This window comes from Lagenorhynchus albirostris, chromosome 18, assembly GCF_949774975.1.
Source record: "Lagenorhynchus albirostris chromosome 18, mLagAlb1.1, whole genome shotgun sequence".
NCBI classification, from domain to species: domain Eukaryota; kingdom Metazoa; phylum Chordata; class Mammalia; order Artiodactyla; family Delphinidae; genus Lagenorhynchus; species Lagenorhynchus albirostris.
In genome coordinates, this window is record NC_083112.1 from 32,410,980 (window position 1) to 32,430,609 (window position 19,630).

General features: G+C 37.2%; 1 protein-coding gene across 1 annotated transcript in view; it reads right to left on the minus strand.

Moving 5' to 3' along the window:
* Window positions 1–19,630, minus strand: part of DIAPH3 (diaphanous related formin 3) — a 546,228-nt gene that overhangs the window by 245,610 nt on the left and 280,988 nt on the right. Inside the window, 1 exon segment of the mRNA XM_060128783.1 lies at window positions 3,377–3,616. Within this exon segment, the coding sequence (XP_059984766.1) occupies window positions 3,377–3,616 (240 nt within the window).

The window sequence follows — 19,630 nt, forward strand, 5'->3', positions numbered from 1 at the left end:
TATATCTCATATTTAACATTTATATTTATTTATCACAGACCCTATCGAATATTTAAGTAAAAGAAAGTAAAATCTTTTCTCTCTGAACTCATTTATTGTAGTTAGTCATCTCAATTACAAATGTATACAAATATATAATATAAACCCTAAAACCAAACTACAGTGCATACAGGATTCATGACTCCTGTATTTATTTCTAAACAACGCAAAGTTAACAATTTAATATGAATTTTCACACACTGTTCATACTTAAGCTAAATTTATAAAGGGCATTTAAAAGTAAAGATTTTGGATATAGAATAGTAAATGTCATATAATTACCCAGCATGTTCGAACAGATTAAAATATTACCCTGTCTTTCTACTGTCAAATAAATATGGAATTCCCTGTGTGTGGGCTTATTATCAAACCAAATGCTTTACACTCGGTGTGAAATTCACAATTGTCAACGATCAAGCTGCTACTTCTGATGACAAACATGATGAGATATCATCTTGTTCAATATATGCTTATATAGCCTACTTGACATGTAGGCTAATAAAAAAATATGAAGTTGTAGTATTTATTTCGTTTCTTGTACAACATAAGGCTCCTAATAGGGATGATCAAAATAGCCAGTACCACTGACTGAAAATACAGTCAACTCTATTACCTGGAGACAGATTAACTGGTTTGCAGCATGACTATAGTAAAATCGTAGCAGCATGCATTGTATTTGTAAGAGGTTTTAAATCACTATGCATCAGTGACTGTATATAAACATGAGAGGATTTCTATTTTCAGCTACATAATAACATTGTCTCTACACAACACTGTATGTACTGCATTGTGTCCACTGCACTGTTATCCATTCAACAGCTATTTGTTCAGTATTTACTATGTACCAAGTACTGTATTAGGGAATTCCACCTCATTAATCAGACCTAATCTCTTGTCTACACTTCTCTTTCAAGGCAGAAATAAGGGAGGGTACGTGGTCAACTTCTTGTGAGTTGGCTGTAGTTCTGAGATGCAAAATCTAAAGAGGAACAGACACTTGGCACTATGAAACAAACTCCAGTAGGTCTGTACGTGTGGAATTAACTTCTCCCCCACCTCGTTCCTCATCCTGTTTTTCTTCCTTTGCTTCCCTTCTCAGAGAAAGCCTGAACCTGGCAGTCTTACTTGCCTCCTTATCCTTCAGCCTCCAAGTTAATAATCACCATGGCCTGACAATAACTAGATGTTCCTTAAATGTGTACACTTCCCTCCATCCCCTTTCCCCTTCAACGCCTTTACCACTACCTTAGCTCAGACCTCCAACATCTCAAAGCACAGTGACAGTTTCATAGTGGACACTCAAATATTTGGTAAAACATTTGAATAAGGCAGCTTCAGTCAGATGCCTTCTAAGACACTGAGGTAAGCTAGGAGAAGGACACACCAAAATCAGCCTGAACTCTTTTCTCTTTTGAGCAACTACTTCAAACATGTCAGTAGCAAGGAGTTATCTTTGACCCCTCCCTTTTTCCTCCACCATTCCCATCTATCTTCTCAGCTCCATTTCCTCTGGCATCCTCCCAGGTCACATGACACAGGTCAGCCAATCACCGAGTCTCTACCCACTATAACCCCCCACCCCCAACCCAGTGCTGTCCAATAGAACTTCCAGCAATGATGAAATGTGCCATATTTGCTGCCAGCATGTATGGACACTGACTCACTTGAAACATGGTAAGTGTGAGGAATTAAATTTTTAATTTTATTTAAATAGTAACTGATTTAAATTTAAATATGTATGGCTAATGGTGACAGTACTGGGAAGTGCAGCTTACCTTTCTTCCATACTGCTGTTAGAATTATCTTCCTGGAAGATAGATGATAATATCACTTGACTTACAGAAGTAACATGTCTCCATAAAACCTTCAGTATAAGGTGTGACATTTGAAGCTCTTCACCATCTAGACCCATTTACTATCACATTTCCATTTTCTCCACTCCTCTTCCATCCAGGCTCCAACTGTGCCATGATATAACCCTTAATGTGAACTGTTGACACTTGCTTAGAATGCCCTTTCCTCTCAGGGAACATCCACTCGTCCTTCCAGATCCAGCTCAAATTCCTGATCCACTCTGAGTGTGAAACTGCCCTTCCTTAGCCAAGCTAGCCACTCTCTCTTAACTCTGCTGCCATAACTTTAGTATAGAGCGCCATTAAAATATCTAAGCATAATTAATGGCTTACATGTGAAAAATATGAGTCCCATTATCCCAGGTAAATATTAATCACATACATTAAATGAGATGATCAGGTCAAGCATTTGGCACAGGGGTAAGTAAGCACTCTATAAATGTGCAGTCTTATGAATCACATCATAATACTTGCTAGGAATCTTAACTGAACACAGCAGGCTATGAAAAGCAAGGAGAGGAAAATAAAAAGATGGAGATGGGAGAGGGGAAAAGCTCACAAGTCACCGATACCAACAGAAAGCATAAGCCAGGGAAATTGTGTAAGAAAAGCCATGAAAGCACGAAGAGATCAACTATTCAGTAAACCCATAGCTAAAGCTGAACTTGTTTCTCACCTTCCAATCTAACCGGTAATCGCAATAATCAAATTCCTTAATCAGGGAGCGTAGATGTTACGAGTTCAAGAACAAGAGAAAGCTTTTCTTGTGATGTGTAACTGAGAAGAATTTGTTGTAAGCTGATCAATAAAGCACTGTTACTATGGCCCACTTCTTAAGACAGAGAGCTCTGTTATATACAACACTGAATACATTTGCTGTAAGAAAATTTAAACTATGGAAGAACCTGGAAGAAAAAAAATCTCTAAACTTACTCAATTTTCATCTCCTCTAAAATTATATTTAGATAGAAACATTTCAAAATAATAACATCTGAGTTATGTGCATTCCTAATATAATGATTTTCCCTTTATATAAAGCAGTCTCACTTTTCTCTCCCTTTAGTCAGCTTTCAAAAAAGAAAAATGCAAAGAAATATTTAAATAGTTAAAGGTAAAGATTTTCGTGGCAATTCCAAGTAATGCTCAATATATATACTGTCATATGCACGTATTTATATTGAACGAATATTAGGTTTAAATAATATTTTGATGTTCCATTTCATCAGTTCGAGAAAGCACAGGTTTACAACATAATTTTGCAGTTAAACAAAATTCTTCAGTTGAATTTGCAGATCAGAGAAAATTAACATTTGGATTTAGTTCAGAGGCTGAGTTGAGCTCAGTTCACTCTGGGTTTGGGTTGATGGTTCAGTTTAAGTTCTTGACAATGAGCACATCAAAATAAAAAATACGTAATGTAATCAGGGCTGACATTTAAGAATAAGTGTTCAGGCAAATTATATGTTCTGAAAAAACAAACTCACTTTACAGAGGGAGCTAAGGTTAAATCCGAAGGTTTGAGCATTCCGGGAGCCAGCATTCATGTAGTTTCCCATTAGCAACACAAGTTCCAGCAACTTGCTAAAGCTCCTGCTCTTCTTTATCTCTTCGCAGGCAGTACTGACAGCCATGATGTCAGGTTTGATGTTGTTCACCTGCTCTTCAAACTGAAGCTTAAAGAGAATAGCACTGAGCCGTGGCCGTAGTCTCTTCACATTGCTCATCTGATTGAAAAGAAAATAGCAGATTTCCTTTAAAATGCATGGTATACTTTAGTACTGTGCGGCTGCAAGTAATCTGGGATGATTTATTGGTATGACAGTATGGAAAAAGCAATATGTCCCCTGAAACTGATAGCAGGAAGAGAGAAAAGCCCTGCGTGTTTTTGTGAGGAATCCTGAGTCATCACTCAAAGAAAACATTAAAAATTTAGATGCTCGATGAAAAGAGAGCTTTACTTAAATGACAAAGTTTAAGAAATAAAGTACATATATCTTTTTTTTAAAAAAACTGAATTTTTAAAAGGTAACAGGATACAGAGGCAACAAATTACAAAGCATTCATAGCACTGCTTTAATTTTTGTTCAATACTGAAATATGCTGGGTCATGTTTAAAACATATTCAGAAAGGTCTAAAGAGGGTTTGTTTCTTCAAATAGCAATTGATGTCCACAGGAGCCCTGCTGACTAACAGTATGTGTTAGATTGAAGGAGAGTAAATAGGTCCCAATTTGTACTAAATTGACTTTCTTCAGAAACACAGGACAGCAGAATGACTCCTGACACATGCTAAATTAGCAGAGTCAGAGTTAGAAAACATGGGCAGAGCAGGAGACAGAAGCGGTGCAAAGCCACAGGTCTACCACGTGCCAGGTTAGCCCTGTTTGGGACTCTGTGTTTCCTTACTGGGTATAAAGGGGGTTGAAAGTGTTGAAAGAACAAAAGGGCTAGAGGGTCAGCAACTTCTTGCCTTAAATTTACCCCCGAACCATGTGCTAGCAACACACGTGAGGGGGTAGAGCCTGAAGGCTGGAGACATACCACATTTAAGTTACGTGTGAATTCCTTGACCAAACATGTTAGGAATTTGAGACTTAAAACAGATTGATGGGGCAGCAGTGGTAAAACAGGTGAACTTCAACAACGATTATAAACATCAAAAGCACTTTGAGGCAAGGTCAGAAAAAAAAAAAACAGTGACAGAACATGATAGGATCAAAATAGGGAATAGTTCTGTTAATCACTGACCCTCAACGAAAAGCTAAAAAACAATGCCACATAAAGCTTATAGGATTTCTGTTAAAAACTATCTGCTCATAATATAACGATTGTTATTTAAAATAAACTGTACCATACAAAAGCCTGAACTTATTAGATTCCAATAGGATACTACAGGCACTGCTTTAATGACTTAACAACATAACCCAGTTTACTCATCTAACAAAATCGGAGCAATAAAGAGCTCTCAGTAGATACCTCTGAGAGAATATCTTCAGAGGAACCAAGTTCTTACAGTCACTAAATAGTTTCTCAGCAAATAATATATCTAATTTACATAAAGCATTCTCCCCAGCAACTTGACGTGTTAAATGCTTATGTGTATGCAACCAAGACTCTAAGAGCTCAACTAATATAATTAGTAAGAAGTCTCCTCTACAAGTATTCTAAGGAATGTCTTAAAATTCCTTGAATTCAAGAAACATCTTCAAAATCCCATCTAGAGAAAATAAAATTTTTTCTCCTAGAAGAGAGGAAAGAAACTGTAAGCTCAAAAATGACATTTTTTTAAAGTACAAAGAAACATTACTAACGATGGTTTTATAAAATATATTTTAGTAATATAAAAATTTATGAAAGACAAAGTGAGACCTTATTAGAATACCAATTCTTAGTGGGCATGAATCATTGTTTGGACATTGTATGTCTAGCACACAAAGTAGAGGTAAGCAGTGATTACTTCTGATAAAGTCATTTCATTTGTTTTAAAATGCTCCCAAATGGACTCACTTACCTGGAACTTGTACGCTTACTTAAATATTACAAATGTAATATTTATACACATTCATATTATACTGGACCAAGGCTGTACCATGCTCTGTTACATTTAATTTATCCTTTAGAATACTAAGACATATAAAGGGAACACTCACATGAGCTCATACAGTTATGGCCATTCAGAAGGTGTATGATGGGCCCACAGCATCTCTGCTTTCAGCCTATGCCCTCAATCATGATTATGAAATCAGGTATTTGGTACTTTGCAATAACAAGAGAAGAATTCTCCAGTACCCCATGCAAAACATTAGTATTGCAAAATATATTAATTTTAACATATATTAATGTACCACTTCATGTGCAAAGAGAAAAAAGACTACTTAAATGTCTACATTAAACTACCCTGGGGCTTCCCTGGTGGCGCAGTGGTTGAGAGTCTGCCTGCCTATGCAGGGGACCCGGGTTCGTGTCCCGGTCTGGGAAGATCCCACATGCCGTGGAGCGGCTAGGCCCGTGAGCCACAGCCGCTGAGCCTGAGCGTCCGGAGCCTGTGCTCCGCAACAGGAGAGGCCACAACAGTGAGAGGCCCGTGTACCGCAAAAAAAAAAAAAAAAAAAAAAAAAACTACCCCAAAGTATGTTAAAGCTTTCCTGCTGACAAGCTAGCCATATGTAGCCAGTACAAAGTAATTAATTTTCCTAGAAAAATATAACCTAGATTTGTATGAGTAATGAGTCTACCTGGCACTAGGGACAGGTACCTTGAAAAAACAGAGTAAGTCTGTGATGTAATGCAGAACAAAGTGCTGAGTTTATCAAATACCCTGACAAAGCCAAGTCAGGAAGGGTAACCTAAACAGATCTTTGAACACCTTTTTAAATTAGATGTCCTTTTCATATTGTTCTTTCTTCCAAATTTTGAAAAAGTGAGTATTTTGGCTGATAAGAAACAAATGCATTTTAGTGAACAAAATTACTGCACTGGAAAGGAATTTGAGAGATCACCAGAACTAGATCCTGTCCAGGGTCTACCATTTAGCCTACGCTAATCCCCTAGGCCAAACGGCTGCCCCTTTTATTTTAAAAATAACAACAACAGGGCTTCCCTGGTGGCGCAGTGGTTGAGAGTCCGCCTGCTGATGCAGGGGACACGGGTTCGTGCCCCAGTCTGGGAAGATCCCACATGCCGCGGAGCGGCTGTGCCCGTGAGCCATGGCCGCTGAGCCTGCGCTCTGCAACGGGAGAGGCCACAATGATGAGAGGCCAGCGTACCGCAAAAAAAAAAAAAACAACAACAACAAAAAAAAGTCAATGAAAGTTAATGTTCTAAGATCTAAATCTTGTAATCTATGAAGGTAATAGCAGAGTTATTTTTCTCACTGGGCAAATCAAACTCTATTTCTTCAGATGGGATCAAAGAAAAAAGGTAAAAAAAGGGAAAATATATATATTTTTTAAATCCTGAAGAATGTTTCTTCACCCCCTCACATATTCTATCAACACTAGACATTTGCTGGGACTTCCCTGGTGGTCCAGTGGTTAAGAGTCGGCCTTCCAATGCAGGGGACGTGGGTTCGATCCCTGATCAGGGAACTGGGATCCCAAGTGCTGCAGGGCAACTAAGCCTGTGCACTGTGGAGCCCGCGTGCCACAACTGGGGAGCCCACGCCTCTGGAGCCCATGCGCCACAACTAAGACCCGATGCAGCCAAATGAATAAATATTTAAAAAAACAAAACAAAAAAAAAAACACTGGACATTTGCATTCTGTTTGCTTGCCCAAGAATCTAGAACTATGACTTGTCTGCCAAAGACTAGACTGAATGCATAAATGGAGAGCTATGATGCTCAAATAATATTCTCAATTGTAACAGAAAGTCATTAAAAAAGAGATGAAGAAAGGAAGGGTTACTGCAAAAGTTTAACTGTAAGATAGTTAATAATTAGAATGTTAGAAGAAATTAGAATTCATTTTTACAGAGGTATCCTTTACATTTATTAGTACAGAGTCCTAGCAATGTAAACACATAGCACCAAAATCTGACAATAATGAGTTATAGTCTGGAGACCAACCTAAAGGCATAAAAAGGAAAGTTAAAATATTTTGGTTTTATTACTATTTTTGGAAAGCAGGCAGCAGTACTCCGGCAACCACCCCATCACACCACCGCAGATGTCATGGGCCTGAATGAAAACACCTTAAGAACAGTGACTGGATAAAATCAACAAACAATATCCAGAACACTAAGGGTAATTTTTATTTCAAAATTTTGTTTGTTGGCAATATACACATTGTTGGAGCAGGTACAAAGTAAGATGAAAAGACCTTGAGAAAATCTGTGAACCAAAAAGCATTGACTGGGTGCCCACTCAGTGTTGCAAAAGGCACAGAAGTGGTGGTTGCTGCCCTTGTATCACTGAATTCTTTCCATCTGTCTTAGAGGGCAAAAAGGAGAAAAAGTCTTCAGGGAGATGTACTCTCCCATAATCTCACTATGGTTATCTTTTTCTCATATAATTTTAAGTTTATCCATTATTTCACAGGGGGAAAAAACAGAATCCATCTGACATTTTTATACCAACTACATTTAACACTATATCCTCTTTATTCAGTTTCTTTTATAAATATGAGATTTTCAGAAACCAACTTATTCAAAACTTGTTGGGTTTTCCCCCACTTCTTGCCTGCAGCCTTGTGTAGGCGCACCTCAAAAGAAATTTGAGAACATCCTCTACATCTTCATTATTCTTCCCTAAAGTTGTGGTAAGACTAATTAATCATTCAACTTTCCTTCTAATACAAGTAACCTGCTGATTGAAAAGCTACTAGCTTGAGTCTTAATCGATTTACTACTCTAAACCTTTACGTTATACATGTTGTAAATACATAATTATAAGGAATAATGGGACGGCGTTTCTGTAAGGTTAAATGACTCCTTCAAGGGCACAGGGACAGTAGGGCATGAGCCTAGAGCTAACTTGCTGCCAACTAACTGTGCATGCCACTCAGAGAATCACAATGTGGAAATTAATAACGGCAACTTAAAAGCCACCTGATACTCAAACTACCAATACTTCTACTATGTTTTCCTATGAGTAGGAAGAGACTTTCATTTCTCCATGGTAGTTATCAGACAAATCACTATGGAGACAGGTTGACCCTGCTGTGAGCTCTGCCTGCTACTATTTCATATTTCTTTCCTTTCTTCTTGGTATACCTAACTACCCCTGTATGTTTCCAGATCCACTTTTGTTGTCCCATTACACTGCACTCTCCACTCTTACTTCCATATTTGCTAATTCTTCCACTCCCCGTAAGAGAGGTGTGAGAAGCAAGGAGACTGTGAAAAAACTAGTGCATCTTTGTGAAAGACAAAACTAGAGAAAACAACAAAGGGTTGAGGGAGAAAAGTGACATCTGAGAAAGGAAGGTGATCTAACAACAGACTTAAGACACTTAGGAAAAAGTTTTGAACTTGATTTTTCTAATTAAACTATATGAAAAATGTCTTCCCTTTACTGTTAGCTGGCCAATATTTTCATAATCTCCAGAATTCTCAGAAAAAAAAGTTCATTTCACTTTAGGAAAGGCATCAAAAACATAGCTATTCAAGTGCCTTATGCCTGGGTAGTGCTTAGAATATCAAGAGTATTTTTAAAATAAATGTGCTCTTATGATAATAAAACTCATAAGCTAAAATTATTTTTTTTAAAACTACACAACAGCAAAGTACATTTTTTGTACTTTGCTATGGCAAAGTCGCTTTTTTTTTTTTTTTTTGTGATACGCGGGCCTCTCACTGCTGTGGCCTCTCCCGTTGCAGAGCACAGGCTCCGGACGCGCAGGCTCAGCGGCCATGGCTCACAGGCCCAGTCACACCGCGGCATATGGGATCCTCCCGGACAGGGGCATGAACCCGTGTCCCCTGCATTAGCAGGCAGACTCTCAACCACTGCGCCACCAGCGAAGCCCCAAAGTCGCATTTTTTACATTTTTCCAAAGGAGCAAGGTAAAGCCAAGAATTATACAAAAAGAAAAAAAAAATAAAAGGATAAAATGTATATTCCTCCAGGTAGTCAATAAATAGACAATTAGCTATAGACATCAGATATGCTTTCTCTTTGTCTACAAATGCTTATCAATTCTGGACCATGAAGGATTTCACAGGAGGTCCAAATGAGTTCCACAGATACTCAGGATCTGAAAGTGGTAAAGTTAGAGAGCGAGAGACTTCTTATTTAATTTGGCAGTCTTAGCAAACACTCAACACATAAGTTTCATATCTGATGAATTAAAAAGCTGGCATAAAACCCAGAAACTTTCTGGTGTCTTAAATTCATTCATGTCTGCTTCCAGACGATCCCCACCCTAACATAGGAAACCAATGTTTTGATTGCTATCACTATAACTAAGTTTTGCCTGTTCTTGAAATTTATATAAATGAAACTTTCAGGAAACACTATTGGTGTCTGGCTTCTTTCACTCAATAAAATGACTTTGAGATTCACACACATGTTAGTATGATTGAGTACTGTGTTCCTTTTTATTAATATTTCATTGCAAGAATGAGCAATATTTCATTGCAAGAATACACCAAAATTTGTTTAGCCTCTTTCCTAAACCAAAAAGTTGATGGACTTTTTGGTTTCTTCCCAGTTTGGCGCTGTGTAGTGGGTTGGAATGAATAGGCATTGGAAGGATAAATCCTAAACCAGGTACCTGTGAAGGTGACCTTATGTAGAAATAGGGTATTTACAGATGTAATTAAGTTAAAGATTTCCAGGTGAGATCATGCAGGATTCAGGGAGATCCCTAAATCTAATGCCATGTCATTTTACGAGAAAGGAGAGAGAAAGTCACACACAGGAGGAGGCAACATGAAGACTGTGAAGATGGAGGCAGAGACTGGAGTGATACTAAAAGTCAAGAAATACCAAAGGCTACAAGCAGCTACCAGATGCTAAGGAGAGGCATGGAACAGATTCTTCCTCAGAGTCTCCAGAAGGAACCAACCCTGCCAACAGCTTGATGTAGGACTTTTGGTCTCCAGAAATATGACAGAATAAATTACTGTTGTTTTAAATCACTAACGTTGTGGACATTTGTTATGGCAGCCCAGGGAAACTAATACAGGATATTATGAATATTCTCGTATGAGTCTTTTCATTTCCATTAAATAGTATAGTGTAAATGCATACTTAACCTTACAATAAATTGTCAAATTTTTTACAAAGTGGCTTATGACACTTTACGCCCCCTTTGCCAATGTTATGCTTTATTCTTGAAGCTTTTATCTTTGAACATTTAGGTCTATATTCCATCCCTCATTAACTGTTCTGCGTGGTGTGATGAAGGAGTTGAGATTCATTTTAGTCAATAGAATATCCAAGTTTCGCAGCATCATTTGGTACAAAGAAGTTCCTTTCTCTACTCACTAGCCTTAAAGTCTTTGTTGAAAAATCAATTGATGGTATCTTTGTAAATCTATCTCTATACTTTTGAGAAAAACATTTATATATCCTTAAACCAAAACCTTACTGTCTTGATATCAAATCAGTAGTCTAGGTCCTCCAAGTTTGTTTTTCAAAATTGATTTTGTCCATTCCAGGTCCTTTGCATGCCATATGAATTTTTGTGATATCTTGTCAGTTACTATTATAAGACCTGCTGGGATTGATTGAGAATGTGTATCGTATGTGTATTAGGAATCTATAGATCATTTGAGGGAAAAATGAGGTCTTAACAAATTGAGTCTTCCACTCCAGGAGCATGGTATGTATCACCATTTATTTACAACTTCTTCAAGTTCCCTCACCAATAATTTGTAGTTTGCAGTGTAGAAAATTTGCGTATGTTCAGGGAAATGCATCCTTAAGTATTTTACATTTTTTGATGCTATTGAAAACAGTACTATTTTTATTTTGCTTTCCGATATATCATTGCTTATAGAGAAAATTACAACTGATTTTGGTACAGTGACTATTTTGTGACCTTCTAACAAAGTTTACTACAGATTCCTTATGTATTTACATAGATAATAAGTTCACTTACATCATTTCCAATGTACAGGCCTTTTATCTCATTTTTTTTTATTACACAAGTTAGAACATATATTATAATGCAGAAAAGTGATGAAAATAGATATCCTTGCCTGGTTTCCAATCATAAATGACAAAGAATTTAATCTTTCCCAACTAAGTATGAGGATAGCTCCATGTCTTCCATAGATGTCCTTTATCAGGTTGAGAAACTTTCCTTCTTTTTCTACTTGCTAAGAGTTTTTATATATCATAAACAAGATACAATTCTGTCAAATGCTTTTTATTTTGTATCTAGATAATTATATGATTTTTTCCCCTATTTTCTGATAATATGGTCAACTACCTTAATTTTCAAATGTTAAACCAACCTTGCACAGCTTGGTAATGACACACTCTCCTTTTTAGGCATTGCACTATTTGATACAAAAATATTTTGACAATTTTTGTATATATGTTTATGTATGATATGGGTCTCTAATTTTCTGTAGTAGATTCCGTTCTTTGATTCCTGATGGAAATATGAGAATTTAGTTTTCTTTTTCAGTGCTTTCATTTTCATTAGGTTTAAAATTATTTCTTCTTTGACCATAAATAATTTAAAACTATGTTATCCAATTTTCAAACAGTGAGAGATGTTCTATTATTGTTGTCCAATTTAATTCCAATTTACATAGAAAACATACTCTACAAGATTTCAGTCTTTTGAAAATTACTGAAACTTATTTTATGTTCCCATATAGTCTACACCTTGGTGAATGTTCCATGTGTATTTGAAACAAATGTATATTCTGCAGTTATATGGGCAATGTTCTATAAATACCAATTAGAACAAGCTGGTTGATAGAACTGTCTTGATTTTCTAATTATTTACTGATTTGTTTCTTGATCTACTTTTTCTAGAATTTACTGAAAGGGGGCATTAAGGTCTCATTATGATTGTGAAGTTATCTATTTCTCCATTTAATTCTACAGGTTTTGCTTCATGAATTTTAATGTTCTTTATTAGGTGCATGCATATTTAAGATGACTGTTTCTTGTAAATTACTCCTTGTATCCTTGTGTAATGCCTCTATTTCTTATAATATGATTTGTCTTGAAATATACATTCTCTGAAATATACAAAGCTATGCTACTTTTCTTATTGTCTAGTATCTGTTTTCCATTTGTCCTTTCTGCGTTTTACCTCTCTTTTATCCCTTCCTGCTTTTGTGTTTATCAAGCAATTTTTAGTATTCCATTTTATTTCTTCTACTGGCTTCTTAACTATATCTCTTTACTATATTTCCCTGGCTGCTCTAGGACTACCAATATGCCTCTTTATGTAGTCTACTTAGAGTGACTATTAAGTCAGTATTGTGCCTGTTCGTAGGTTTCATTTCCTGCCTCCCCCTTCCAGTATTTCACTCACACTTCCCACCTTCTGGTTCATTTCATGTGTGGTATAATGTTACAACAGCATAATTCCATTTGTCCTACCCAATCATTTGTGCTACTATCATATCTTTTACTTCTATATACATATAAACCTCATCCTGCAATGTTATTTTTTTAATTATTAGTTTTAAGTAAATTATGAGAAGAAAGAAAACATAGTTCGTTGATTATTTCACATGGTCTCCATTCCTTTTTGTGGATATCACTTTTCATTTAGTATCATTTCCACTTGGCCTGCAGGACAACTTTCGCATTTCTTGTAGGGCAGGTCTGATGGTCACAAACTCTGTTTTCACAGAACTAAAAATGTATTTATTTTACCCTATTTTGGGAAGACTATCTACTAAAGAGATAATTTTGAGTTTACAGTTTCTTTATTTCAACATTTAAAATACACCCTAATGTTGACTTCTGCTTTCCATTATTTCTGCAAGGGCAGCTAAATCTCTCTCCTCGTTTTCTTACATGTTTCCCCTCCTCAAATCACTTTCATGACTTTGTCTTTGTCTTTCAGCAGTCTGACTAGAATGTGCCAAAATGTCTTTCTCTTTATATTTATCCTGACTGGGTTTTGCTGAGGTTCTTGAACCATAAGTTTATATTTTCCACTCAATTTGGCATTTCTTGGCCCATATTTCTTCAAATATTTTGCCAGCCACAATCTCACTTTCTTCTTTTGGGACTACAATTACAGGTGTTTTAGACTGTTTTTCTCCAATATACTATTAACCCATATACTGAATATTTTAATTCAGTTATTGAACTTTTCAGTTTGAGAATTCCCATATGGCAAATTTTTATAGTTTTCATTTCTCTGCAAAGATTCCTTAATTAAGATCATGTTTTCCTTCAATTCTTAAAAGATAATTTGCTTTAGTTCTTTGAACATATTTATAATATGCACATTAAAGTCTTTGCATTTGAAATCTAAAACCTGGGCTGTCTTGTTCATTTGACTGTTTTTTACAATACATCCCATTTTATTAATCTTTACTTCTTAATGAAATGATGAAATGTTATAACCACTCTTGAGTTTCAATATTCCTTTGAAGAATGTTCCTTCTTGTTTTAGCAGGCAAATCAGTCATTGGGTGATCACCTTAAATTTCTCAGTAGGCTTATTTAGAGGCTTAATAGGCTTGAGCTCACACTTTGTTAGTGTGGCTCTGTGGAAAGTGGGAGTTGTTTCTCTAGCCCCTCTAACTTGGTAGGACTCATTCTTCCCAAGAAGCCTGTAGACTTGATTATAGGTTTTCTTAGGGTGAGTCTAGAGTAGGTACTCCTTTAGGATGTTGGTCTTCTTTCTTAAGATATAACCTTTCCAGTTGTTTGAGTGAATACCAAGTAAGTTAATGAGGTGTCAAGAAGCTATCTCTATTCTGGCAGGGCCAGAACTCCAACGCCTCCTAGGAATGTGGACCCCTAGTATCTCTCTTCTACTCTCACTGTGCAGCAGGTGCTATCTGGCAAATCTTGCTCAGCATATGAACAGCTCAGCCTCCAGGCACAGACTCCAGGGAGACTCCCACATGGAAAACTGGAGTCCCTTTCTGAACAGTTCATTCCCCTATAATGGCCTGCCCTGTTTCAGCTGCTATAAATTCTGATCCCTGCTTCCACGCTCCAGAGAAAACCACACTTTCTGCTCAAACCCCAGCTCTCTGTGCTATTATCGGAAAACTTTCGCCAGAACAAAAGCTGGGCATTCACAAGTTCATGCAGTTTGTATTCTCCCAAAGCTTGCAGTTTTCTTCTACTGGTTGTCTATGGCCTTAAAATGGAGGACCTGAATATTTTATCCATTTTATCATTGTTAGTGGTTTACCCAGCTTTTTAAAAATGTATTCCTAAGTATTTTATAGTTTTGTTACTGTAAATGGAATTTTAAAACCTTTTTATTACAATTTCAGTTTTAAGAATACAAAAAACTCTTTACCCAGATTAACCAAGTGTTTCCATTTTGTATCATTTGCTCCATCATATTCTCTCTCTTCCTCTTCACATATATGTATTATAAAGGAAATACATATGTGTATATATACTATAATATAATACATAAATATTTAGCTAAGGTTATGTCCACCAGTTTTTCCAATCAATGTAAAGTTACAACATATTCCCTATATAATTAATGTTACTTATAGGAAGATGCTTTGAGACTATATAAATATAGTATGCATACAACTTATTTTCATCAAATTTTCACCTTTGTGTTAATGGGGAGAGCCATTAAGTAGAATACTGGTTATAGTATTTACTGAACTTTATTAAAAATGCACTTTACAGACCTTTCCAGATGGCGTCAAGAATGAGATATAAAATAAGCCAGTCTATATCTACAACAATTACACCTTAAGCCACCACTGCGATAAAACTGCCTAACTCTATAGTAACTTAGTTTCATTAGTCCAGTCTCTCTTTTCCATTATGTTTCCAAAGTAGTCTTAGAAGAGAATATCGAGACCTGTATGATGAGATTTGCAGAATACAGGAAATGCTTCTCAGGCACTAGATGATACTCAGATCTAAAAAGCAACCTTAAAACAATGTTGTTTGCAAAGCGATGAATCATAAGAGACCTTTTTGCTTACAACTACAAAATGCTTTAGGCTTTATTTCAAATGAATGATGCATGGCTAGTAATTAGTATGTGACTATAATGATGTTTTGTTTCATTTTTGCAAATGAAACACATTAAGCAGATTGTGCCATAAAATTTCAATACTACATAGATGGTCTAACTAGAAAGCATCATGTTTCTATACCAAAAAACAACCATAATTCCTATTATGGACTCAAATGCCCCACTTTTTTTTTTTTTTTTTTTCAGTACGCGGGCCTCTCACTGTTGTGGCCTCTCCCGTTGCGGAGCACAGGCTCCAGATGCGCAGGCTCAGCGGCCACGGCTCACGAGCCCAGCTGCTCCACAGCATGTGGGATCCTCCGGGACTGGGGCACGAACCCGCATCCCCCGCATCGGCAGGCGGACTCTCAACCACTGCACCACCAGGGAAGCCCGATGCCCCACTTTTTAGTTGCCTATTTAGAAGATCTAAAATCCCAAAGAAGAAAAAGGAGTAACTGACAAAATTTCCTAAAACTTAATTTCAAGTTCAACAACTCAATAATTTAAGCTCCTACATAAACATACTAAGTAATTTGTACTTATTATTAACTCAAGTTAATCTTTAAATATCAAAAATAAATTTTCTCCAGTGATGAAGCATACAGAAACCAGTGCTAAAAGCAACTTCGAGTACAGTGGGCACCTACAGCAAACAAACACACAAGAGTGACTGCCACCATAAAAAATGAAGGACATCCTTTAATGTCATAAAACTATGGTTCACAGCTGAGCTGTACTAGTTACTAGTTGAGTGAACAAGTTGCCTCAGCTCTGAAATGGTAATGCCTATTTCTGGAGTTATGTGAGAGTCAAATATAATTACTCATTTATTTATGTATCAGAGTATTTACTGAATACTTATTATGTACCAAACTCTGTTTAAGGCCTTGGGGAATCACACTGAAAATAAGATGACAGGAACCTGGTCCAAATGGCTGTACTAAAGTAAACAGATGGAGAAAGGGAGAGAAAAAGACAGAAAAACAATAAAACAAATAGACAGGATCACTGTAGTTAAGGATAAGTGCTCATGAATAAGTAGGATGATGGTGAGGGGGACACCAGGATGATGAGCCCTACCACAGGAAAGTAGCACCTGGGCTGAAGCAGAGGTTGCAGCAGGAGTAAGTGCAAATCTGAGGTGGGAGCAAAAAACGAATGTGGCTGAGACACAGCGGACAATGAAGGCAGTGGTAAAATATGAGACTGGGGCTTCCCTGGTGGCGCAGTGGTTGAGAGTCCGCCTGCCGATGCAGGGGACACGGGTTTGTGCCCCGGTCCGTGAAGATCTCACATGCCGCGGAGCGGCTGCGCCCATGAGCCATGGCCACTGAGCCTGCGCGTCCAGAGCCTGTGCTCCGCAACAGGAGAGGCCACAACAGTGAGAGGCCCGCATACCGCAAAAAAAAAAAAAAAAAAAAAAATGAGACTGAAGAAACAGACACAAGATTATCTTACAAATTATAATGAAAGTAGAAACCATTAGAATGACCAGAAGGAAATTCCCCTTCTGGCCAAAGATGGAAAAACAGGGACTGGACTTATCTCCCTTCCCCCTGCTGCCCTGAGGCAACAGTTTTCAGGCACCGACTCCAGGCAGTGTGGGATGGTGGTGCCTGAGAAAGGGAAAACAGGTGTGCCCCGTGACCGTCCCAGCTTACTGTTTAGAAAGAGTTTCCAAACTGCAGCACAGGAAGAAGGAACCCAGGTGGAGCAGGAGGTGTCCATGATTGAGAAGGAGGTGAGAGTCTGGGAATGCCAAGGCAGCTAGAGTTCTCAGGACAGAGTATCAGAAAGGAAAGAGTAGCACAGACAGAAAGCTCCAGAGATATCAAGAGTTTCCCGCTCATGTCTTTAACTGTAGTATCCACCACATACATGTGAGAAAACTACTGAAGGCTGGGGAAAGAATCAGTCAAAAGCACTGGAGGTAATAGTGCCCGATTCTCAGACAAAGCTGGGAACACTTATTTGTTCTCAACAGGCAGAGTGGAAAAACCTCATAATTCATGGGACATTGAGTAGGGTACTCAGAAGGGTATTGCCTTAGTTGTGGGGAAAAATAAGGTCTAGTCTCAAGGCTACTCTGATACCATGTAACAAAGTTTAAAAACAAGCCATAAAAGTCTGAAACGGTTTCCAAGTAATTTAACTGCCTCCTAAAACAAAGTTCAAGAATATTTATAAGAATACAAAGGTATCTAGAGTACAACATGGTAAAATTTTTGTTTGGAGCCCAAAGGATCAGGAAAATACAAACAATGAGGAAAAAATTTGATAAAAACAGACCTACAAATGCACAGATGATAGAAATACTAGACGGGAAAGTTTAAAGTTATTATATTTCATATGTTTGAGAAGGTTGAGGAAAGATCAAGGATTTTAAGCTGAGACATGAGAGGTATTTTTTCAAAAATACCTGAACTGAATTTCTAGAATAGAAAGCTATGATATCTGAGCTGACTAAATAGGAAAAACAGCAAATTAAACACCATAAAAGAAAAGATTAGTGAACTGGAATGCATGTCCAAAATGAAAAAAGAGGAAAAAGAAAATAAAAAGGGCATCAATGAGCTGTGGAACAAGTTTAAGAAGCCTAACATATATGTAATAATAGAATAATATATGTGTAACTTAAGTCTCTGATACAGAGGTGAGAAGGGAGGTATAGAAAAGATATCTGACAAACATAATGGCTAAAAAAATTCCAAATTTAAAGAGAATTATAAACCAACAGATCCAAGAAACTCAATGAAACCCAAGGACAAAAATATGATGAAAACCACACCCGGGGTACATCATAATCAAATTATTCAAAACAAGCGATAAAGAAAATCTTCAAAAACAACCAGAGAAAAAAAGAAACATGTACAGAGGAACAAAGTTAAGGGTGATGGCAGATTTCCTGCCCAAATAATTCAAACAAGAAGACAGTGCAGTAACATATTTAAAGTGCTGAAAGAAAGAACTATCAACTTGGAATTTCATGCCCATGAAAACACTTCAGAATGAAGGTTAAAAAAGACTTCCTCAGACATATAAAAACTGAAAGAATTCATTAGCACTGGAAGAAATGTTACAGGCAATTTTTCAGGCAGAAGAAAGATGATTCCAGATGGAAGATGTACACAACAGAGTGAAGAATGCTGGAGTATGTAGATAAAAAAGACAACTGATTTGCTGAAAGTAAAAATAACAAAATGTTATGAGTTTAAACATACGCCAAGGTAAGATGTGTGATAACAAGTGCACACAGCCCAAAATGGGAGAACATTGTTGTGAGGTTTCACACCACACTTAAGGTGGTATCATATCCTTTGAAGGTAGTTAAAAATATATTATGTAAACCCTAAAGCAACCATAAATAAAACAAAAAGTAATAACTAATTAACCAACAGAAAAATAAAGTTATTAAAATACTCAATCCAAGAGAAAAAGAATACCAAAGAATAGATGAGATAAATAGAAAATAAATAACAAGATGGGAGATTCAAATCCCACCATATTAATAACCACATTAACAGAAAATGGTCCCTCTAGTTAAAAAAGAGAAATCATCACACTGGATTTAAAAAAAAAAAAAAAGCAATACTCAACTAATATGCTGCCTGTAACAACAGTAGGTTAAAAGGAAAAGGACAAAAATTAGTTATCACTAATCAAAATAAAGCTGGACTGGCTATATTAATATAACACAAAGTAAACTTCAGACAATTAGAGTATTTTAAGCTTGGAAGTGACATAATCACATCTACTTTTAAGACTCTGCCCCTCACCGCTGTGGCCTCTCCCGCCGCAGAGCACAGGCTCCGGACGGACGCGCAGGCCCAGCAGCCACGGCCCACGGGCCCAGCCGCTCCGCGGCACGCGGGATCCTCCCGGACCGGGGCACGAAACCGCGTCCCCTGAATCGGCAGGTGGACTCTCAACCACTGCACCACCAGGGAAGCACACATTTACTTTTATACTAAAAGATCTCTAGCTGCTATGTGGAAAAGGACAGAGCATTCAAAACATGAGGCATAGGGCCTGAAACACAATAGGTTATCAACAAATGGCAAACACAAAAATATATACAGTTATGATGGGCTGACCCAGCATTACCACCCCTGAGATTTTATCCTTTCTCAACAATATTATTCT